Here is a 24,831-nt window from a genome sequence, read left to right as displayed (position 1 = left end):
GTCCTTTTAACCTGCTCCGCCATTCATCGTCATCATGGCTGATCATGCAACTCAATAGCCTAATCCAACTTTCTCCCATATCCTTTGATCCCCTTTGCCCCACGTGCTATATCTAACTGCTTCTTGAAAACATAGTGTTTTGTACTCAACTACCTCCTGTGTAATGAATTCCACAGGCTTACCACTCTCTGGGTGAAGACTTTTCTCCTCATTTCTGTCCTAAGTGGTCTACCCTCTATCCTCAGACTGTGACCACTAGCTCTGGCCACACCCACCATCGGGAACATCCTTCCTGCATCCACCCTGTCTAGTCCGGTTAGAATTTTATAGGTTTCTATGAGATATTACATTTTGTTCTCTCACCTAAATCATTAATATATATTGTGAATAGTTGGGGTCCTAGCACCGATCCGTGGTATCCCATTAGTCACTGTCTGTTAATTTGGAAAAGACCCATGAATTCCTACTCTTCGCTTCCTGTCTGCCAACTAGTTTTCTATCCATCTCGCTTTAATTTTACGTGCTAATCTCTTATGCACCATTAGTAGTGAGAAACTAAGAGTTTGGGCTGATGATGATCCTTTATCAGCCGCCTATGTTAGTTAACCAAAGAACCCAATCAAGTTAGTCAAACACAATTTTCCTTTAACAGATCGGTGTTGCCTTTCATTTGAAAAGAACTAATTTATAACCATCCTCAAGCCCGAAAATATAGCCAACAATTTTTTTTAAAATTACACTATTTCAGACAGCACTGATCCTGACTTTAACTGGCCTGTAATTAAATGAACAACCTACTTCACCTTGGTCACATACTTCAAGTAAAAATGTCAAATGCAATTGTAGAATAGGATACAAAATGTTGCCCAAAATGATTTTCAAGGCCCATCTTGCTGAGCCATATCCAATTCATTGTAAGTTCTCTTTGGTCTGAGGTGTCCTGGGAGCTGAACAAAAAGAAACAGGAAATAAAAAACAAGGATAGGCTAAGCTCATGCACAGCTGCAGAGGGAAGGAAAACCTGTTCCAGGAAAGATAGAGAATATTGTAAAACAGGAAGGAAGATCAGATTTTGGGTCTGTCGGACACAATAACTTCATGACTATAAACATTTCAGCACCAATCTTTGTACAAATCTTTTTTTAAGTATGTTATTGACAGTATCTTTAGAAGTATTGGTCATCACCTTTACAGCCACGCAAATGATTGAAAGGCTCACTCAGGTCAAATTGAGGTATATTAATGTAAATATATATGGGCACTAGCCATTTATTTTAAACCCCATTTTCTACATTTTAAACCTCTCAACCAGTCATACTTCGTTGGCTAAAGATAATAAAAATTGTCATGCTAACAATGAATATTGCTCTATACTGTTCTCATCTATCCAGTAAATTATGAAAGCTAAACATAAACTTGTCCAATTGAATTTTCAAATTCCAACCCTTTACTATTGAATACATCTTCCTCTATAATCATATTCCCAGTGAACCAATGATTAAAGTTGGAAAAATTGATGAATAAACTTAGCAACAGAAAATTTCTCTGATTTCAGGAAAAGTATTGAGAAAGTTGAAAATTAGCTCTCCAGGGATAGAAATGTCTTAGAATTGGAGGCTTATATATTGATATGTAATTATAGTTACATACATAAGGATCTTTCTATTCTCACTAAACACAATTTGTTGGGTGTGTGTGTAAACTCATACTCCATTTTTTAATTAAACTCAAGCGATAAATATTACATTTCATTCATATTGCAGAAAAAAAGCACCAACTATTTCAGAAAACTGTAAAAACCGTAACATTGTGAAGCTACCCAACGGGTTAGTAAATACTGGCTAATATGGTATGGAATCAGTTGACCATTAAGATCACTAGATTGTGCTAACGAGGCTAATCTTAGGCCCGAAGGGCCAAGTGATCTCCTCCTGCTCCTATTTTCTATGTTTTGTTTTAGTGGAGGACAGTTTCTGCTTACTAGTCAATGTTGTAGAGTATTATGGCGAGCCTTGGACAAGAACAAAGAACAAAGAAATGTACAGCACAGGAACAGGCCCTTCGGCCCTCCAAGCCCGTGCCGACCATACTGCCCGACTAAATTACAATCTTCTACACTTCCTGGGTCCGTATCCTTCTATTCCCATCCTATTCATGTATTTGTCAAGATGCCCCTTAAATGTCCCTATCGCCCCTGCTTCCACTACCTCCTCCGGTAGTGAGTTCCAGGCGCCCACTACCCTCTGCGTAAAAAACTTGCCTCGTACATCTACTCTAAACTTTGCCCCTCTCACCTTAAACCTATGCCCCCTAGTAATTGACCCCTCTACCCTGGGGAAAAGCCTCTGACTATCCACTCTGTCTATGCCCCTCATAATTTTGTATACCTCTATCAGGTCGCCCCCAACCTCCTTCGTTCCAGTGAGAACAAACCGAGTTTATTCAATCGCTCCTCATAGCTTATGCCCTCCATACCAGGCAACATTCTGGTAAATCTCTTCTGCACCCTCTCTAAAGCCTCCACATCCTTCTGGTAGTGTGGCGACCAGAATTGAACACTATACTCCAAATGTGGCCTAACTAAGGTTCTATACAGCTGCAACATGACTTGCCAATTCTTATACTCAATGCCCCGGCCAATGAAGGCAAGCATGCCGTATGCCTTCTTGACTACCTTCTCCACCTGTGTTGCCCCTTTCAATGACCTGTGGACCTGTACTCCTAGATCTCTTTGACTTTCAATACTCTTGAGGGTTCTACCATTCACTGTATATTCCCTACCTGCATTAGCCCTTCCAAAATGCATGACCTCACATTTGTCCGGATTAAACTCCATCTGCCATCTCTCCGCCCAAGTCTCCAGACAATCTAAATCCTGCTGTATCCTCAGACAGTCCTCATCGCTATCCGCAATTCCACCAACCTTTGTGTCGTCTGCAAACTTACTAATCAGACCAGTTACATTTTCCTCCAAATCATTTATATATACTACAAAGAGCAAAGGTCCCAGCACTGATCCCTGTGGAACACCACTGGTCACAGCCATCCAATGAGAAAAGCATCCCTCCATTGCTACCCTCTGCCTTCTATGGCCTAGCCAGTTCTGTATCCACCTTACCAGTTCACCCCTGATCCCGTGTGACTTCACCTTTTGTACTAGTCTACCATGAGGGACCTTGTCAAAGGCCTTACTGAAGTCCATATAGACAACATCTACTGCCCTACCTGCATCAATCATCTTAGTGACCTCCTCGAAAAACTCTATCAAGTTAGTGAGACACGACCTTCCCTTCACAAAACCGTGCTGCCTCTCACTAATACGTCCATTTGCTTCCAAATGGGAGTAGATCCTGTCTCGAAGAATTCTCTCCAGTAATTTCCCTACCATTGAAGTAAGGCTCACCGGCCTGTAGTTCCCGGGATTATCCTTGCTACCCTTCTTAAACAGAGGAACAACATTGGCTATTCTAAGGACAGGTTCAAGACAACTGTAATCCCTGCACTGTTGAATAACCTGGCAATGTTCACTGTTTAGTACTCTACTTCCCACAGGAGGGGTAATTTTTTGATGTTGTACTCCCACCAGTGAACTGAATGGAAATTTTGGCACGTTAAATTTCTGACGTACACTATCGCCAGTCAAGGCTCCAGACCAGAGGACAAAGCTGAAAAATCATTTAAAGAAAGATGTCTAGTTGGTGTAGGCATCAGATGACCACTGAAAGAAAAGTTTAAGAAACAACAAAATGTACCTTTGTACATTTTTCATTGTAAACCAAAAGAACAAAACATTTATGCTCCAATGCCCAAAGGCTTATACATTACGGAAACACCAATCGTTTTTCTTGTTCCTGTGACATCAGGATTAATGCCTGTTTTTACTGGCTTCTATCCAATGCAAGTTACAAACAAATCCCCCGCATCCCCTCTCTAAGCATCATATATTCCAAATTTTTGATATGTTGCCAACAAGGTCACCTTCCATTCCCTCCCAAGGGCATAACCTACTTGACGAGATGTGACATTTCAAGTTCATCACCATAGAAACTGTAATTACTGGGGAAAATACTGGAAAGAACCTCAGCAACGCAAGTTGTCAAAGAATATGAAGTTAGCAGCCAAGTTTCAGACTACGTGTTTACAGCTTTACAGAGACAAAAGCCAGAATAGACCATTCGGATCATTACTACAGATTTAACTCTTTCCAATCCAGCAGCTCCACAACCATCTTAAAAGATCAATGCCAAGAAAAATCACTGTGCACCGGTGTAATTCAAACCATATAAACATCAGTAAACGCAAAATTGCTTATTCTGACAAACTAGACAAGACCAAGTTTTGCTTTTAACCATGTGCTTAATAACAAAATTGTGAATGCATCTAATTTTATTTATTTATTTACCTCTCTCCATTCTTTGGAAGATGCTGGGATCTAAATTCAACACCGTTGTGTCGGTTTTACACAAGTAAAATGAGCAAAACTATCATAGATTTAGTAGTTGAAAGGTCTGTGCCTGATTTGCACCTGCAACCATTAGTCACAATCATATATAGTTCACTCTATCGACCACCTGGAAAAAGCACATGTTTCACTTCAATCTGAGAGGTTACAGGACCCATCCATTAAATTTATCTGCCCAGAGCTCAACTGAACATTAGTTGATCTATAAGCGGCTTAACCAGTGGTCCTCGTTACCAACGATGCATGTTCCATTAGGAACAGGACAACTATAGATCATTGTTGGCTTGGTTCAGGCCTTGCCCAATCTCCTCCTCAAGTGCTCATCTCTCACCAAGTACCTCTTGAGGCTGTTGTTGCTGACGAGCGCTAGACCACTAAGTCACTAACATATTTAACCCCCACAAATAACCAATTGCTGACCAAAGCTATTATTCTTTATGAAGGGCCAAAAGGTTTCTCAGCAGACTATTCACTGCAGAGATCTGTCGTGCCCAATTTGTCCACTCCGAATCCACAACCATGTGCGATCTGACGGAGGTCGCGAGAATAAAGATTGAGAGAAAGATTAGTGATTGGCTTTCTCCTATATAGGCAAGATTTTCCTGGAAATCGGCAAAGGTCGATGGCAGGCAGGAAAACGACATTGAAACCGCTGTCGGCAATGGCTGCTTTCTCCGCCATATATAATGGACTTTTTAAAAAAAACTTCAAGGATTGGGTCCCACATTTCACCTCTGATTCACTCACCAACAACTTAGAAACACAAGGATCGGGCGCCATTTTTAAAGGCCACTCCTGCAGTTCATCACTTTGCACTTCTCGCAATACTACAGCTCCTGTCGCTGAACCCACCCGATACAAACAGGACTGGAAAATCTTGGTGTACATCTCAGCGGTTCGGAGGCGAATATTCTCCATCTACCTGCGATGGCGGAGATTGGCTAAACCAAAATAGGCCAAAACTTCAACCTGCTGTCTTTTGGTATCCATGGTTTAGTGCTGTACTGGGCAGTGTCTTCTCCTCAATAGACCATTGGTGAAGTCCTATGTAATTTCCCATTTAAAGTAGCCAAATGTTCAGGTTTTATTTACTGCAAGTGGATCTGGTCACCTAATCAAAGGAAGGATATGTCTGCCCTTGGGAGTGTAATGAGCATTGAAAATGATTCCTGGCATCAGTAATCAGATTAAACTGAAGGTTAGGAAAGCTTTATTTGTTTTCTTTGGAAAAGCAGAGATTTTGGGGTAAAATAACTGAAGTCTACAACGTAAGAAATGTAATTGATAATACATTTTTCATTATGGTGAAGGATTCAAAAAGCAGATGACATGATTTAAAAAATAGGATGTCTGGAGGTTAGGTGGCAGGGAATAAACATGAGGAATAGGTAACTAGCAAAAGTAAGTTGAAGGGACAATATAATTGAATTCAAGAGTTCAGTTTGTAAACTTGAGTTCATCCAAAACCCTGTTGCATTGTCTTACCTGGCAGCAAGTCTCATTCCCCTATCAACCCTTTGGTCACTGACATTTGTTGGCCCTGATCCAGCAAATGTTTTGATTTAAAAATTCTCATCCTGCTCTTCAATTTCCTCCACTTGTCCTTTCCCATCACTAATTCTCCAACCCAACAACCATCCTAGATATCTGTACTCCTCTAGACCTCTCGTACATTCCCAATTATAATTGCTTCACTATTTGCAGCTGCACCTTAGGTAGTCTAGGCCCCAAGCTCTGGAATTCCCTCCTTACACCTCTTCACCACTCTACTTAGTTTTCCCCTTTAAGACTCTTCCTAAAATCTACCTCTTTGACCAAGCTTTGGTCCTCTGGCCTAATATCGCCCTGCGGGGCTCAAGGTCACATTTTGTTTTATAATACTCCTAGGAAGCACATTGGAATGATTCATTATGTCAAAGACACATACATAAGTTGTTGTTGAGACAATTTGATGCATTTCAAGAGCAAAATGGATCGAGAGGAATGAAAGGGATCGTGCTCGTTTGTTTTATCAAAAGAGAATGGACTTGGTTGTCTTGATGATTTTTCCCATTCCAGAAAATCCCAATGTTCTAATCATTTATTATTCTGACACCTTCGACTGCCATGTCCTACTGTGACCTACAGATTTGAAGAAAACTTTTAAAGAGTTGTGTTTATGAACTGAAAATGTATCTAGGAAATCAACCTAATAGTTGTTACCACTGGAAACACGCAATATGAAGGGATTTGGATATGTTGTGAAATAACCAGCAATAGAACATATAGAGTTGGAGGATAAGAGAAGGAAGAACAGAATGAAAAATAAAAACTGAAACCCATTTAAAAGAAAAACAAAATGTTGCTAACACCAGAATTTGTTTAAAACACTTAGCCATTTCTACAATCAACACATTTCTTTTGTAAAAGTTAACTAAACGGTATAGATTTTTGTGCTCAAGGTGGTGCAGCTGAAGTCACGTATGCATTTTTTTTTGACACATAACCAGTGTTGTTGACCATATAGTAATTGAGCATTTGATCATATTCAGATGCTGGGGATTCGCATGTGCTCCGACATATAGATGACTGATCCGTGGTCGCCAGCTTTGAAAGCGCATGTTCATAACATGTGTCTTTGTAAATAAAAGCTCATTAAATGCGTAATGATTAGGCTCCAGTTCACTGCCTGACTATCTAGACCAAGTGTGACCCAGAGGGAAAAAAATCAAAGGTTTTTAAAACTCTTGACATAGGGTCAACCTTACCATTGATTACATGCAAATTAAAACTCCTTACTTTGCTCCAATTATGGAGCAGGTTTCCCCTGTATGCTATTTGTAACAAAGATCATAAATGCAGTTATTACAAATGGAGTGCCTAAGATAAATACCCATCCCTGGCAGTCTGCCATAACATCTGCCTTAGAAGTGCACTCTCATTGTCAGAGTTTCTAATTCCTATATTTTGAGTCCTTTGAATGTAGCACAGTGGTTAGCACTGTTGCTTCACAGTGCCAGGGTCCCAGGTTTGATTCCTGGCTTGGGTCACTGTCTGTGCAGAGTCTACATGTTCTCCCCGTGTCTGCGTGCGTTTCCTCCGGGTGCTCTGGTTTCCTCCCATGTCTCGAAAAACATGCTGTTGGGTAATTTGGACATTCTGAATTCTCCCTCTGTGAACCCGAACAGGCGCTGGAGTGTGGCGATTGGGGGCTTTTCACAGTAACTTAATTGCGGTGTTAATGTAAGCCTACTTATGACACTAATAATGGTTATATTATTAGTTGGACATTCAGGGAGTGGAATTGCTTGCGGTTCATGAACAGCGCCGCATGCCACCATGGAGACTGCAGGCCCACATGGCTGCAGTCTATCACACCCTGCACCTGAGGCATGCCTGTTAAACGGGTGAAGCCCACTGACGTCCTGGCTCCCCTGGTGATGGTCCAAGTTGATATACATGTGGGCCTCACATAAAGAGGTCTGTTACCCTCTAATGCATTGTGTGTTGTTGACAGGGAATTGCCACACAGATCACCGGTGCTGCCCTGAAATAAGCTGCTTGCATACAAGTTCAGATCGGCGGTGACTAAGTGCTACAGGTGGTGGGTGTCCTTCCATTCGTTTTGGTGCCAGCCTTTGCAGGTTTGCAAGGGTGGTTACCATCCCCCGGGATAGGGTGCAGTCTTCTCTGTGGCTCTGACATCTGTAGGAAGGATGTCTTGACGTCAAAAGACCCTTTACCAGTATTGTCTCCTACGCGGCTCCACCATCTGTGGTGCTGCTCTGGAACAGCTATGGGCCCAAACTCTTTCCCCCCCCCCCCCCCTCCTATGCAGTACGTTGACTCAGGCCATGTGCAGCAGCATGTCACTGTCTCTGCTACTGTTCATCACTATTAATAAAAAAGTCAACTCAACAGACTCCATGATTCTCCAGAATCATGCACTGAAAAGAGAAAAACACCAAAGAGAGTGGTGAGGATTCCAGACAGAGACCTGTCCCTCAGACCTCCACTTCTCTGGGACCTCCATGCGCTTCATAGATAATCATAGAATTTACAGTGCAGAAGGAGTCTTTTCGGTCCATCGAGTCTGCACCGGCCATTGGAAAGAGCACCCTACTTAAGTCCCCCCCCCCCAATTAGCATGGCCAATCCACCTAACCTGCACATCTTTGGACTTCCCCCTTAGGTGAGTGCCTCTCCACGAGGCCTCACACCTTCCCTCTTGCATGGCAAATCCCCACACCCGTCCCTCTCAACTCTACCAGGATTAGCTGCTTGGACCCTAGACAGTCAAACGGCCCAGACTATTGGAATTCAAATTCCATAGAGCTGAACTCTTTTGTCCTCACAGTGCTGCCGGAGTGTTGGGTTTCATTCACGCTGTAGTTGTGCTTCCCCAAGTGGGAAGATCTTCATTCCTCATGAGGTACGGATGCAACCCATTCCCGACCCAGCACTTGCAGGCTGGCCTCTTACAGTCACGCACCAGGAACCTCACTTTCCAGCTCCCAATAAGGACGGGCACGCCCTCAGCAGCGATTTGAGCACAAGCCCAGCAAGGAGGACAGAGGAAGCACTTCCGCATGCCAGTCTTCAGATCCCCTTAAAGAAATTGGTGCCCTGAAATGAAGAGAAGGCAAGGCCTGCTGGCGACCACTCCCCAGCCCGGCATGAGGTGAACTTATCTGTGACCCCCACTTACTCTTCGGTGCACCCTGCGCATTGAAGGCCCTGAAGATTCATGGCTGCTGGAACGCTCAACTCCAATACCCCATCAGAAGTGAGGCCGCCAGGTTCACGTTTATGGAGACCTGTTGTAAATGGTGCCGGCGTGATGTCATGCCAGCACCCACTGAATATTCAGTGAGCAGATGAGGAGTGGAAGGAGGTCTGAAGTGAGTGCTCTCTAATGCATTAGAATAAGGTTCCGGGGCTCCCGCTGCATTATTCGCACTACTCCACCAGTGAGGGGGTGGAAATCGCAAATGTCAACCATGCTGGAGAGAATTCAGTTTTTTGATTCACTCCAGATTATGACCCACGCCGCGTTTCTCACGGACCGAGAGTGCGGCTCAAAATAGTCCCCTCTGTCTTTTTATGACTTCACTCTCTCCTTTCTATTTATTTGTCTTCATTTCTTTACCTTTAGTTACAAAAATTCAAACAAATAATGGTATTGTTCAATATAAAAATGAAAAGCATAAGAAGAAATACATTATAAAATTAAACATTTTAATGTTAAACACTTCCATGACCAAATGGTTTATGTGCTTCAGAAGAAAGCAGTACTTACCAGGATGAGATCTATTGTCAATTTTCAATGCTTTAGTTACTTTTTCCATAGGATAGCACATCTAGGAATAACAACGGGTCAACTTATAATACGTGGATGTAACTCATTTAGTGATAGATCTGAAAGCTTATAGGCCTAGAAGCTTATAAACCCCAGAAAGGCACAATATCCTTGGTTTATTTTACAAGCAGCAGTAATACTGTTTCTTCACTAAAATTCCCTAATTATACAATTTTATAATTTTTTTCATAATATTGACAAACACGCACATTTGAGGCTGCAATCAGATCGGCCATAATTTTATTCAATGATGGAGAAGGCTCCAGGAGCCTAATGGTCTACTCCTGCTCCTAATTTTCATGTTCTTGTGTATCTCAAGGTTTCTTTTAAGCAATCTTGTGTAGCAAAATCTGCACCAAACACTATCAATTAAAACCAAAAATGGCTGATTTCAATATTTAAGGTAAACCAATAATATTGTTACATTTTGGAACAATGACTTACCGTCGCAATACACGCATTCAGCTTGCATTCCATGATTGCATCCTCAACAATTGGGCTCCATAAATTACGGAACACAAACTGGAAACGGGTATGCAATATTTCTGTTTGTTCACACTTGGTGTTGCGTGGTTCTAGACTATTAATAGCCAGTGAGGTGCTAGAAAGGCCAATTTTATTTATTGAATTGATGGTAAGTCTTGGGATGAGAAAGCAGTCGAAAAGTTTCACATCATTGAAAAGCTGTCCAATTGAAGGATGTAAAATCTACAAAAATATGAAATTTCAATCAATGTTGTGCAGGGTAACATATAACATAACAAAAATAATTCTTCTTTATAGAGGACATTGTTCCGTAAACACTAATATATTAGAGAATACACAGGAAGGGAAGTGTAACAGAATACAATAGAAGACTGATGTTCCGAGGCACAGTAAATATGAGCAACCGATTTAATCAGTTCCCAGTTGATTTTCAGCAAATCATCCTCCAACTTTCTTTCAACAGTAATTCCACATGAAACTGGTTTACAACAACAGTGCGCAAGGGAATCATTGCGAATTGGCAGATCGTTGTTTATTGCAATAGCTTTCACTTTGCACTGACTTGGAAAATATCGCTCAATTCTTTTAATTTTAAACAAAGAAATATCACGAATGAGGCTAGGAAGTGAGCTTACAAAATGAGTTTGAACTATCGTTCTGTAAACATAGGTGGAAAGATTGGGTGTGGTGAAAAATTGGTTGCTGATTTACTAGGAGTATTCTTTATGCCTCTGGTGTAGATCAGTTAAACTCAGTTAAGATCAGTTAAGATCTCCTAATATTCAGCCTTTTGGGGTGACACAATGGCACAGTGGTCAGCACTGTTGCCTCAGGGACAGCACCGGGGACCAGGGTTCAATTCCGGCCTTGGATGACTGTGTAGAGTTTGCACATTCTCCCACTGTCTGCGTGGGTTTCCTCCCATAGTCCAAAGATGTGCAGTTAGGTGGATATGCCATGCTAAATTGTCCTTTAGTGTCCAAAGTTCTGCAGGTTAGGTGATGTTACGAGGCCAGGGCGGTGGAGTGGAACTAGGTAGGGTGCTCTTTAAGAGGGTCAGTGCAGACTTCCGGGTGCGGCGATGACCAGCTAAGTCGCACGTTTCGGCAGCTCCTGGTGGAACGGACTTTTGGGCTCTTAATAGGAGCCCCAACGGCAATTTTAACGGCTAAAAACACTGTGCGGTAAACCAGAAGGGAATCCCCCCTGGATACGGATGGAAAAAGGAGGGGAAAGTGGCCGGATTGCGGTGGATCCTTTAGAGCAGCGGCAAGGAAGGCAAGCAAAAACCAAGATGGCGTCGGAAGGTGGTAGTTTAACATGGGGGCCCTGAACAACAAGAATTCTTGAAATGCTGTGTGGAAGATCTTAAAAAGGAAATGAAGAAGGAGCTGTTGGCCCCGATATTACAGGCGATCGAAGGGCTAAAGGATGAGCAAAAGACCCAGGAGCGGGAGCTTCGGGTCGTGAAGGCAAAGGCTGCCGAGAATGAGGACGGTATACAGGGCCTGGTGGTGAAGACGGTGATGCACGAGGCACACCACAAACGATGTGTGGAAAGACTGGAGGTGCTGGAGAACAACGCGAGGAGGAATAACTTCAGGATTCTTGGTCTTCCTGAAGGTGCGGAAGTAGTGGACGTCGGGGCATATGTGAGCACGATGCTGCACTCGTTAATGGGAGCGGAGGCCCCGGCGGGTCCGTTGGAGGTGGAGGGAGCATACAGAGTGATGGCGCGAGGACCGAGAGCAGGAGAAATTCCTAGAGCCATAGTGGTGAGATTCCTCCGTTTTAAGGATAGAGAGATGGTCCTTAGATGGGCAAAGAAAACTCGGAGCAGTAGGTGGGAGAACGCGGTGATCCGCGTATACCAAGACTGGAGTGCGGAGGTGGCGAGAAGGAGGGCGAGCTTTATCGGGCCAAGGCGGTGCTTCACAAAAAGAAGATAAAATTCGGAATGCTGCAACCGGCAAGACTGTGGGTCACATATCAAGGGAGGCACCACTACTTTGAGACGGCGGATGAGGCGTGGACTTTTATTGTGGAAGAAAAATTGGAATAAGCGGGTTATTAAAAAAGAACGTTTGAAACAAAGTGGTGGGGCGAGTATGGGGGGCGAAGAGGGGGGTAAAAAGGGGGGAAAGAGGAGTTTTGTTATTAATCCTGCGATGTGGTAACTTTTCTCTCTTCCACAGGTGGTGGTGGGGGGAGGAAAGGAGGTGGAGGAGATGGGGCGTTGGCCATTGGGGGCGGGGCCAAGGGGGAAGCGCGGGCTTGGTTCCCGTGCTATGATAATCTTGGCGGGAATAGGGAAGCAGGAAGGAGGGGGCGTCGTGCGGTGCGAGCCGAGGTCACGGGGGGGCAGCCGAGGTCGGCCAGAGTTTGCTGACTTCTGGGAGCAACATGGGGGGGTGTAACTACGCTAGTGGGGGACCTAGCCCGGGGGGGGGGGGGGGGGAGGGGGGGGGGGAGTTATTGGGTTGCTGCTGCTGGGGAGAGGGGGGAGCTGGTATGGGGTGGGGTGGGGACACAGCTGCGTGGGAACCGGGTGAGGAGCTGGAAAAAGGGGATGGCTCATCGACAAGGGGGGGGGGGGGTAAAAAGCCCCCCAACCCGGCTGATCACGTGGTATGTGAGGGGGCTGAACGGGCCGATAAAGAGGGCACAGGTACTCGCACACCTTAAGAAACTAAAGGCAGACGTGGTTATGTTACAGGAGACGCACTTGAAACTGATAGACCAGGTTAGACTACGCAAAGGATGGGTGGGGCAGGTGTTCCATTCGGGGCTAGATGCGAAAAACAGGGGGGTGGCTATACTAGTGGGGAAGCGGGTAATGTTTGAGGCAAAGACCATAGTGGCGGATAGCGGGGGCAGATATGTGATGGTGAGTGGCAAATTACAGGGGAAGACGGTGGTCTTGGTAAACGTATATGCCCCGAACTGGGATGATGCCAATTTTATGAGGCGTATGCTAGGACGCATCCCGGACCTAGAGGTGGGAAAGTTGGTAATGGGGGGAGATTTCAATACGGTGCTGGAACCAGGGCTGGACAGGTCGCGGTCCAGGACTGGAAGGAGGCCGGCAGCAGCCAAGGTGCTTAAAGATTTTATGGAGCAGATGGGAGGAGTAGATCCGTGGAGATTTAGCAGACCTAGGAGTAAGGAGTTTTCGTTTTTCTCCTATGTCCACAAAGTCTATTCGCGAATAGACTTTTTGTTTTGGGAAGGGCGTTGATCCTGAAGGCGAGGGGAACGGAGTATACGGCTATAGCCATTTCGGATCACGTTCCACATTGGGTGGACTTGGAGATAGGGGAGGAAACAGAAGGGCGCCCACCCTGGAGAATGGACATGGGACTAATGGCAGATGAGGGTGTGTGTCTAAGGGTGAGGGGGTGCATTGAAAAGTACTTGGAACTCAATGATAATGGGGAGGTCCAGGTGGGAGTGGTCTGGGAGGCCCTGAAGGCAGTGGTTAGAGGGGAGCTGATATCAATAAGGGCACATAAAGGAAAGCAGGAGAGTAGGGAACGGGAGCGGTTCCTGCAAGAACTTCTGAGGGTGGACAGGCAATATGCGGAGGCACCGGAGGAGGGACTGTACAGGGAAAGGCAAAGGCTACACGTAGAATTTGACTTGCTGACAACGGGTACTGCAGAGGCACAGTGGAGGAAGGCACAGGGTGTACAGTACGAGTATGGGGAGAAGGCGAGCAGGTTGCTGGCCCACCAATTGAGGAAAAGGGGAGCAGCGAGGGAAATAGGGGGAGTGAGGGAAGGAGAGATGGAGCAGGGAGCGGAGAGAGTGAATGGAGTGTTCAAGGCATTCTATAAAAGATTATACGAAGCTCAACCCCCAGATGGGAGGGAGAAATGATGGGCTTTCTGGACCGGCTGGAATTTCCTAAGGTGGAAGAGCAGGAGAGGGTGGGACTGGGAGCACAGATCGAAATAGAGGAAGTAGTGAACGGAATTAGGAGCATGCAGGCGGGGAAGGCTCCGGGACCGGATGGATTTCCAGTTGAATTTTATAGGAAATATGTGGACTTGCTCGTCCCGCTATTGATGAGGACCTTTAATGAGGCAAAGGAAAGGGGACAGCTGCCCCCGACTATGTCTGAGGCAACGATATCGCTTCTCCTAAAGAAGGAAAAAGACCCGCTGCAATGCGGGTCCTATAGACCTATTTCCCTCCTAAATGTAGATGCTAAGATTCTGGCCAAGGTAATGGCAATGAGGATAGAGGATTGTGTCCCGGGGGTGGTCCACGAGGACCAAACTGGGTTTGTGAAGGGGAGACAGCTGAATACGAATATACGGAGGTTGCTAGGGGTAATGATGATGCCCCCACCAGAGGGGGAAGCGGAGATAGTGGTGGAGATGGATGCCGAGAAAGCATTTGATAGAGTGGAGTGGGATTATTTGTGGGAGGTGCTGAGGAGATTTGGTTTTGGAGATGAGTATGTTAGATGGGTACAGCTGTTGTATAGGGCCCCGATGGAGAGTGTCGTCACGAATGGACGGGGATCTGCATACTTTCGGCTCCTTAGAGGGACAAGGCAGGGATGCCCTCTGTCCCCATTATTGTTTGCGCTGGCGATTGAGCCCCTGGCAATAGCATTGAGGGGATCCAGGAAGTGGAGGGGAGTACTCAGAGGAGGAGAAGAACACCGGGTATCTCTGTATGCGGATGATTTGTTGCTATATGTAGCGGACCCGGCGGAGGGGATGCCAGAGATAATGCGGACACTTCGGGAGTTTGGAGAATTCTCAGGATATAAACTGAACATGGGGAAAAGTGAGTTGTTTGTGGTGCATCCAGGGGAGCAGAGCAGAGAAATAGAGGACTTACCGCTGAGGAAGGTAACAAGGGACTTTCCTTACTTGGGGATCCAGATAGCCAAGAATTGGAGTACATTGCATAGGTTAAATTTAACGCGGTTGGTGGAACAGATGGAGAAGGGCTTTAAGAGATGGGACATGGTATCCCTGTCATTGGCAGGGAGGGTGCAGGCGGTAAAAATGGTAGTCCTCCCGAGATTCCTCTGTGTTTCAGTGCCTCCCGGTGGTGATCACGAAGGCTTTTTTCAAAAGGATTGAACAGAGTATCATGGGCCGGGAAGACCCCGAGAGTGAGGAAGGGATTTTTACAGCGTAGTAGGGATAGGGGAGGGCTGGCACTACCGAACCTAAGTGAGTACTACTGGGCCGCCAATATCTCAATGGTGTGTAAGTGGATGGGAGAAGAGGAGGGAGCGGCGTGGAAGAGATTGGAGAGGGCGTCCTGTAGGGGGACTAGCCTACAAGCTATGGTGACGGCCCCATTGCCGTTCTCACCGAAGAAATACACCACAAGCCCGGTGGTGGTGGCTACTTTGAAAATTTGGGGGCAGTGGAGACGGCATAGGGGAAAGACGGGAGCCTTGGTGGGGTCCCCGATAAGAAATAATCATAGGTTTGCCCCGGGGAGAATGGATGGGGGATTTGGAACATGGCAAAGAGCAGGAGTAACACAATTGAAAGATCTGTTTGTGAATGGGAAGTTTGCAAGTCTGGGAGCGCTGACCGAGAAATATGGGTTGCCCCAAGGGAATGCATTCCGGTATATGCAACTGAGGGCTTTTGCGAGGCAACAGGTGAGGGAATTCCCGCAGCTCCCGACGCAGGAGGTGCAGGACAGAGTGATCTCAAAGACATGGGTGGGGGACGGTAAGGTGTCAGATATATATAGGGAAATGAGGGACGAGGGGGAGATTATGGTAGATGAGCTGAAAGGGAAATGGGAAGAGGAGCTGGGGGAGGAGATTGAGGGGGGGCTGTGGGCGGATGCCCTAAGTAGGGTAAACTCATCGTCGTGTGCCAGGCTAAGCCTGATACAATTTAAGGTGTTACACAGGGCGCATATGACTGGAACATGGCTCAGCAAATTTTTTTGGAGTAGAGGATAGGCGTGCGAGATGCTCGAGAAGCCCAGCGAATCACACCCACATGTTCTGGTCATGTCCGGCACTACAGGGGTTTTGGGTGGGGGTGACAAAGGTGCTTTCGAAAGTAGTGGGGGTCCGGGTCGAACCAAGCTGGGGGTTGGCTGTATTTGGGGTTGCAGAAGAGCCGGGAGTGCAGGAGGCGAGAGAGGCTGATGTTTTGGCCTTTGCGTCCCTAGTAGCCCGGCGCAGGATACTGTTGATGTGGAAGGAAGCCAAGCCCCCGGGGGTGGAGACCTGGGTAAATGACATGGCAGGGTTTATAAAGCTGGAACGGATTAAGTTCGTCCTAAGGGGATCGGCTCAAGGGTTCACCAGGCGGTGGCAACCGTTCGTCGAATACCTCACAGAAAGATAGAGGGAATGGAAAAGAAGAAGACAGCAGCAGCGGCCCGGGGGGGTGGGGGGGGGGGGGGGTGGGGGAGGAGGAGGAGGAACCAGAAGGACTCTCAGGGTTGTTAATATATATGTATAATATGTATAAGTTGGTATAGGTAATTGTATATTGGACTGTTAAATCATATTTTTGGAGAGTGTTTATCTGAGACAAGGCAGTTGCCATTTAGTTTTCTTTTCGTTTTTGTTATATATTATTTATTTCTTGTTTATAAAACTGGCCATTGTTATTTATACTGTTATATTACTGTGTAAAGGATACACAATGTACTGTGATGGTTGGCCAAAAATTTTCAAATATATTTAAAAAAAAAGTCAGTGCAGACCCGATGGGCACAATAGTCTCCTCCTACACTGTGGGAATTTTATGGTTCAATGGAATCGCAGAGTGTGTTAGAGAGGGAGTTCCAGGATTTTGTCCCCGTGATGGTGAAGGAATGGTGATATATTTCCAAGTCAAGATGAGGGTGGCTTGGTGGGGGAACGTCCACAACCTGGTGTTCCCATGCATCTGCTGCCCTTTTAGATGGTAGTTGTTGTGGGTTTGGAAGAGTTATTGGTGAGTTATTGCAATGCACTTTTAGAAGCCACACACTGCTACTACAGTGCGTCAATGGAGGAAATGAATATTTGTGGATGGGGTGCCAATCAAGTGTGCTGATTAGTCCTGGATAGTGTAAAGCTTCTAGAATCTTGTTGGAGCTGCACTCTCCAGGAAAGTGGAGAGCATGCCATCACACTCCTGACTTGTGCCATGTGGATGGAGAACAGGTTTGGGAGTCAAGAGGCGAGGTACTTTTACTGATGATCGAGAATAGACGCATGGATTGGTAATTGGATTGGCTGGTTTTGTCCTCCTTGTTGACAGGAAATACCTGGCAAACTTTCCACATTGTCGAGTATATATGCCAGTGTTGTAGCTGTATAGGAACAACTTAATTAACATCAAGTTCTGGAGCACGTCTTTTGCACTATTGCTGGAATATTGCCATGGCCCATTGCCTTTGCAGTATCCGGTGTCTTCAGCTGTTTCTTGATATGACGGAGTGAATTGAATTGGCTGAAGACTGGATTCTGTGACACTGGTGAACCCTAGAGGAAGCCTAGATGGATCATCCATTCAGCACTTCTGGCTGAAGATTTTTGCAAATGCTTCAGCCTTATCTTACATGCTGGGTTCCCCTATCATTGAGGGTGGGGATATTTTTGAAGTCTCCTCTTCCAGGGAGTCCACCACCATACATGACTGGATGTGGTAAACTGCAGAGCATCGATATGATCCATTGATGTGGAATTACGTAGCATTAGCATTGTATCGCTATTTGCAGTTCAACAGTGCATGACTGTTTTTCAAGCATGATCAAATTTAAGGCAGTGTTTGAACTTCAAATCTAAACTTGCGACTTATTTAATTAAAGACGTAATAATCATTTATCATGTATTATATTAATTTCCTTAACATATTCTTCGTTCACATATTACCAGTTAAATTTCAGATTTTCTTACAAATCTCTAGTGTACAATACAATTACAATTGAAAGCAAGTAAAGTTATAATGTATTTTGGAGGGTGAACAAATCCTAATTTCATTCAATCTCACTGAATATGTATTAAATTTGGTTATTTTCCCTCAACAAGTATACATATGGGAATAGACATATTTACTTGCCATACTTCCTCACATACATTACTACTGCACAACCAACACAATTTTAAAAGTATTTTTGACACCCATTAGTCATCCAAATAGATATTTAGTAGCTAATTATAACCTTCCCTGCACATCTTTGGGTTATGGGGGTGAGACCCACACAGACATGGGGAGAATGTATAAACTCTACACGGACAGTGACCTGGGGCCGGGATCGAACCAGGGAACTCTGTGCTGTGAGACAGCAGTGCTAACCACTGCACCACCCTCATTTAGTATTAAGATAAGGTGAAATGACTTCACTTAAAGGGTTGTGAATCTTTGGAATTCTTTACCCAACAGGGCTGTGGATGCTCCATTATCAAATACATTCAAGGCTGGGTTAGACAGGCTTTTGTTCTGGCAGGGAACTGAGTGATATGGAAAAGGGCGGGAAAATAGAATTGAAACTCAAAGTCGGCGCCATTGTATTGATTGGTGGGGCAGGATTGATGAGCCATATGGTCTACTCCTGCTCCTATTAATTGTGTTAACTAGTGTAAGATTAGTCAATTCAACTTTGGACTAGATAAATTTGAAGATTTATTGAGGGAACAAGACAAACTAGTAGTGTCCAATTCATATGGAAGACACTGCATATAATATGATAGAAATCCAGAAAAAGAATACAAGATCCAAAAGGTATTGACTGTAGCTTTTTAAAAAATAAATTTAGAGTACCTAACTCTTTTTGTTCCAATTAAGGAGCAATTTAGCATGGCAATTCACCTACCCTGCACGTCTTTTTTTTTGGTTGGGGGTGAGACCTACGCAGACACGGGGAGAATGTGCAAACTCCACACAGTGACCTGGTGCCGGGATTGAATCTGGGTCCTCGGCGTTGAGGCAGGGTATTGACTGTAGCTTTATAAAGTGTTGCCCACATTTATTGCACATAAAACAATGGGCTGAAGATGGATTTAAAGTGTCAGGTAAGCAATGTGGTGGTTGCATTAACATTCATGGACATAACTCAAAATTATTTTACATGTCTCGGGGGGGGGGGGGGGGGCGACGAGAGAGATGTTAACCCTAGTTCTTGCCTGCTTGTTAAAGGGGACATGACCTCAGAAGAGGTTAAAAAAAAAAGTTCAAAGATATTTAAGATGGAAAGAGGGAGAAATTGATAAACGAATCAAGCTTAGATAGGATAAAACCTAGACCAGTTGGATTGGATTCTCACATATTAAAAAATGTTGGGAAATAGATGGCACTGACAATATCACATATCTACAAAAAAGATAATTAAAAAAACGGGAACAATGCCCGAGGACTTGTGGACAGCTGTGGTTCCTCGATGTTAAAAGGGGGAGATGGAACAAGTCCAAGTAATATTAGACTTAGAAGTAGTGATAGGAAAGAATGGAATGCTTACTCAAAGATGTAATTTTAAAAATCTAGAAACTGAAAAGATAAGGAAGATTTGTCAGCATGGATTCCAAAGGGGAAGGTCACTATAATTAACCTTTAGTAAATTTTATACTAGGTAAATGCTACACAGACTGAGTTCCTGATAGATGGATTAAATGTGTCAGATCACTTGATAGGAGTCAACTGCTTATATTTTATAAACATTTCAGTAGAGGAGGATGCAAAAGAAACATAATAGCCAATCAGAGGTCAAGCATATAAACCTCTGTAAAAGTGATTTAAAAATTGAAGAAAATATTATGTACCTCTCCATAGACAGTTACGTTGTTGTAAATCTTTGAAAGTGTTTTTTTAGGGTTGCAATGCTCAAGAATTCTGATATAAGCTGACTCGGTAATAATATTATGCTTAACGAGATCACAAACCTCTTGTGTACGTGGGCAATGCACCTGATTTATGAAAAAGAGAAAAAAAATCATAAATCATTAAAGGGCAGCTTAATTTTCAATTATTATCCATGAAATATTATGCTAACCATTTTAAAAACAGATGAGCAGTGCAATAAGTAAACTGAAATGAAGAATGCAATTTACGTAACCTCAAGACAGCCCATGGAATTCTGGAATGAATTAACTATTCCCCCCCCCCCCCCCCAGTGTAGTTTCTGTTGTAATGTAGGAAAGTGCAGGAGTCAATTTGCACAAAGCAAGATCCCATAACAACAATGAGATAAATGACCAGATAATTAGTTTTAGATATGGTTTTAGTTGGCTGACGGATAAATATGACCCAAGACACCATAATTCGCCTGATCATCTTTGCAAATACCATGGAATCTGTTATGTTCAGTTTTAAGAGTAGGTAGGACCTCAGTTTAAAGTTTCATCCAAAAGGTGGCCCCTTTGAAAAGCAGCACATTGAAGTGCCATGTTAGATTATGTAGTCAAGTCACTGGAGAATGGCTTGAGCCCATTTCTTTCTGATTCAGAGATCAGACTGCTATCATTAAGTCAATGCCAACATCTTGAGTGGTATTGTAATATTCAGAGTGGCAAAAGACACGGGGCAGGATTCTACAGGGTAGCCTGTGACTTCTCTATACCTAGGTACACAGGAACGGCCTCTAGGATGGCCTGGAGCATCGGCACCCTGGTCTTCTGCCTCCAGGCAACTAAGTTTTCCCCAGCCTCATCAGCCCCTTTCTATTGAACTTAAACAGCTGTTAATCAATTACCCATCACTTCCAGACATGTCACCATGTCGCCCCAGGGAACAGTGTGTACTACTTACTTACTCCCAGTCTGCCTTGGAATGGAGCAGCCACATCCTTCAGGTGGGTTTTGCTGGCTCTGTCAGTGAGTTCCCCACCTCTATCTAACCAACTTATCATTTGCCTTCTTTACCCGCCTGCTGCACCTGCATGCTTACCTTCAGCAACTGCTATACAAGGACACCCAGGTCTCATTGCACACTGCCCTCTCCTAATTTATGGCCATTCAGATAATAATCTGCATTCCCATTTTTGCAACCAAAGTGGTTGACCTCTCATTTATGAAACTATATTGCATCTGCCATTAATTTGCCTACTCACTCAACTTGTCCAAAGTACATGGAAGGATCTCTGTATTCTCCTCACAGGTGACTCGCCCACCCAACTTTACGTCATCGACAAATTGAGATATTGGGCAGAATTCTCCGGCCACATTCGTCCAGTGACCGGAGAATTGCGCCAGAGGTCAATGGGCTTCTACATTGTCCCAGTCTCGCCCATGGCGTTCTTGTGGTGGGCGGGGTGGTAGAATCCAGCTCATTACATTTTGTTCTCTCGTCTAAATCATTAATATCTATTGTGAATAGTTGGGGTCCCAGCACCGATTCCTGCAGTACCCACTAGTCAGTGCTTTTATCATAGCAGAATCAATTTTACTTTTTTATATGCAAGGCAGTGATGCATTCAGGTGGGCAGGTGATGCACGATCAATGACCACTAAAGCGAGGTTGTAGTCCAACTGAAGGCTTTAATAAGCTAGATATATCCCCCAGCAGCTCAGGTACAGAATGAAGGCTGCTGGGGCGGCACAGGCTCTTATACCCCGCCTTGCAGGGCGGAGTTACCATACAGCTTGACCAATAGGAAACATACAATATCTACCAATGGTGTTCCAGCATTACCGTGTACCGTAATACCTCTACACAGACTACCACATTCACCCCCTGTTAAAAAAAAAAGAGTCCGGCAGGGGTGGTGGCCTGATATTACAACATGGTAACGTGGTAGAAATTATAGTTATGGAGGTACAGTAATACCTCTGTACAGCGTTTTGTAACTATTTACAATTCTATTTACTATTTATGATTCATAATTAACTATACACTTTAAAATGAAGCAATCAGTCGATCGGGGGCCCTGGTCGTCCTCTGTGATCGTCGAAGCTTCGGTGGCGACTCCGGTGGAGGCTCGGGCGTCTGTGACTCTGGGGGCGTGGCCTCGATCTCTGTGGCAGCTTCGACACCCCTAGACGGCGCTGGTGGGGAAAACGGTTGACCTGGGAAGGGAGCGTCTGCAGGGTGCGTCGGTGGGTGGGGGGGCCGACGGATGGACCGATCCTCCTGTAAGGTGCACTGGTGGGAGGGAGGGTGGGACTGGTGGCTGGGTGTGCGTGGTGCTCCGGCGGTCGCCAGGTCTCATAGGGAGACCGTATCCTATCGGCCGTCGGGGTACGCCACGTAGGCGTACTGGGGGTTAGCGTGGAGAAGATGGACCCTCTCGACCAACGGGTCCGACTTGTGCGCCCGCACGTGTTTTCGGAGCTGGATGGGTTCGGGAGCTGCCAGCCAGGTCGGGAGAGAGGTCCCAGAGGAGGACTTCCTGGGGAAGGCAAGGAGACGTTCGTGAGGAGTTTGGTTGTTGTGGTACAAAGCAGTGACCGGATGGAGTGGAGGGCATCCGGGAGGACTTCCTGCCAGCGGGAGACTGGGAGATTCCTGGTCCGTAGGGCCAGTAGGACGGTCTTCCAGACCGTTCCGTTCTCCCTCTCTACCTGTCCATTACCCCGGGGGTTGTAACTGATCGTCCTGCTCGAGGCAATGCCCTTGCGGAGCAGGAATTGATGCAGTTCGTCGCTCATAAAGGAGGACCCCCTATCACTATGTATGTAAGCGGGGAATCCGAACAGTGCAAAGATGCTATGGAGGTCCTTGATGACAGTGGTTGCGGTCATGTCGGGGCAGGGGATGGCGAATGGAAACTGGGGGTACTCGTCAATCACGTTCAGGAAGTAAGTTGTGATGGAAGATATCTGTACACACATGTACCTTTAATGCGTAGCCCCTTTAAGACCGGGTTTGGAACCCTCGGGGACTCCACCCCCAGGAAGCTGTATACAAGGTTACGTTCAGTAGGCTGCGTGCAGTGAGCACACTTCTCGGCAGCTGTCTGGTTCTCTGGTAATTAAAGCCTTTGTATTATCAAACTCCTCTCCAGAGTCGTAATTGAGGGTATCTCAATTTAATTACCAGATTACATCAAGATGGACAGCGGTCTAAAGCCGGAGAAGCTCAATTTGGATGCTCGGTCGCCAGAAGCCACTGAAATTTTTAAATACTGGCTCTGGTGCTTTGAGGCCTATCTAAATTCCTCAGAGACTGAAATTGACGGACCTCGCAAGCTGATCTTACTTCATGCCCGGGTGGGCCACCGACTATCTTCGGTGATCGAGAAAGCTACAACGTACGAAACGGGGGGTCGAAATCCTACAGAAGCGCTTCGTAAAGCCGATAAACGAGGTACAAGCCAGACGTTTGCTCTTGACATGTCGCCAGCGCTCCGGGGAAACGCTAGATGAATACTTAGAGAGACTCACCGCGCTAGCCAGGAACTGCGACCACAAAGAGGTGACAGCAGAAATCCACATGACCTTACATATTCGTGATGCTTTCGTGTCCGGTATCCGATCCACGTACATCCGGCAGCGGCTCCTAGAAGAGGGAGCGAAGGACCTCCAAGGCACGGTAACGCTCGCCTCTTCCCTGGAAGCGGCCCATCATAATCTCCGCACGTACTCCGCGGACCTTGCGAACCCCTCTCAAACTCCTCCAGACTGGGTTACGCTTCAGGCCTGCGCCGCGCGGCGACCCGCTCACATCGGGGGCCCGCAGTGCTACTTCTCTGGGCAGAGCCAGCACTCACACCAGCGTTGCCTGGCCCACTCCGCTATCTGCGGCGAATGCGGAAAGAAGGGGCACTTAACGAAGGTCTGCCTGGCTAGGCCCAAAGGCCAGAAACAAAAATTTCATCGGGCCCAGGAATCGAACTCCCGGGACCACAGGCCCCGCAACGCCGCTGCGTGGCGGCCGGTCACGCCTACTTCCGACACGTCATCGGCCTCGTGCGAGTCATGTGGGTGGCCATCTTGGCGGCGGCCATCTTCAAAACTCATAGCGTGCGACCGACGGCTGCGGCCATTTTGCGAGTCCGATTCAACCGAGGACTATGACTGCCCGCAACTAGGAGCGATCACACTCGACTGAAGCACCTGCGAAACTCAATGATGCAGGTTCACATCAACGGCCGCGACACCCCCTGCCTTTTTGACTCAGGGAGCACGGAGAGTTTTATCCACCCAGACACGGTAAGATGCTGCTCCCTGCACACCTATCCCGCCTCCCAAACTATCTGCCTCGCATCTGGGGTATCATTTGGTCCAAATCACAAGGTATTGTGTCGCGAACCTCGCTATCCAAGGCGCCAAATACGCCCGTTTTAAACTTTATGTCCTCCTTCACCTCTGCACCCCCCTGCTGCTCGGTCTGGACTTTCAGTGCAGCCACCAAAGCCTGACCCTGAAGTTCGGCGGACCCCTGCCTCCGCTCACGGTATGTAGCCTGGCGACACTCAAAGTTGCACCACCCTCCCTCTTCGCGAACCTCACCCCCGACTGTAAGCCCGTTGCCACCAGGAGTTGGCGGTACAGTGCCCAAGGCATGACTTTCATCAAGTCAGAGGTTCAGCGGCTACTAAAAGGGGTCATAGAGGCTAGCAACAGCCCTTGGAGGGCACAAGTACTGGTAGTCCGCTCCGGAGAAAAACAACGTATGGTGGT

The 24,831-nt window shown here is 45.8% G+C and overlaps 1 protein-coding gene across 4 annotated transcripts in view; it reads right to left on the bottom strand.

Annotated features, from left to right (window-relative positions):
* The window catches only part of LOC140399235 (transforming growth factor beta receptor type 3-like), a 172,473-nt gene that overhangs the window by 21,527 nt on the left and 126,115 nt on the right, over positions 1–24,831 (bottom strand). For 3 of the 4 annotated variants that reach the window (XM_072488640.1, XM_072488638.1, XM_072488641.1), the window contains 3 exons: positions 20,035–20,178; positions 10,245–10,508; positions 9,741–9,801 (listed from right to left, as the gene is read on the bottom strand). In XM_072488640.1, the coding sequence (XP_072344741.1) occupies positions 9,741–9,801; positions 10,245–10,508; positions 20,035–20,178 (469 nt within the window). The remainder of the gene's footprint in view (positions 1–9,740; positions 9,802–10,244; positions 10,509–20,034; positions 20,179–24,831) is intronic. The other variant, XM_072488642.1, reaches the window with a different exon arrangement.

This window comes from Scyliorhinus torazame, chromosome 22 (genome assembly GCF_047496885.1).
Source record: "Scyliorhinus torazame isolate Kashiwa2021f chromosome 22, sScyTor2.1, whole genome shotgun sequence".
NCBI classification, from domain to species: Eukaryota; Metazoa; Chordata; class Chondrichthyes; order Carcharhiniformes; family Scyliorhinidae; genus Scyliorhinus; species Scyliorhinus torazame.
This window is presented reverse-complemented; position numbering and strand designations above follow the sequence as displayed.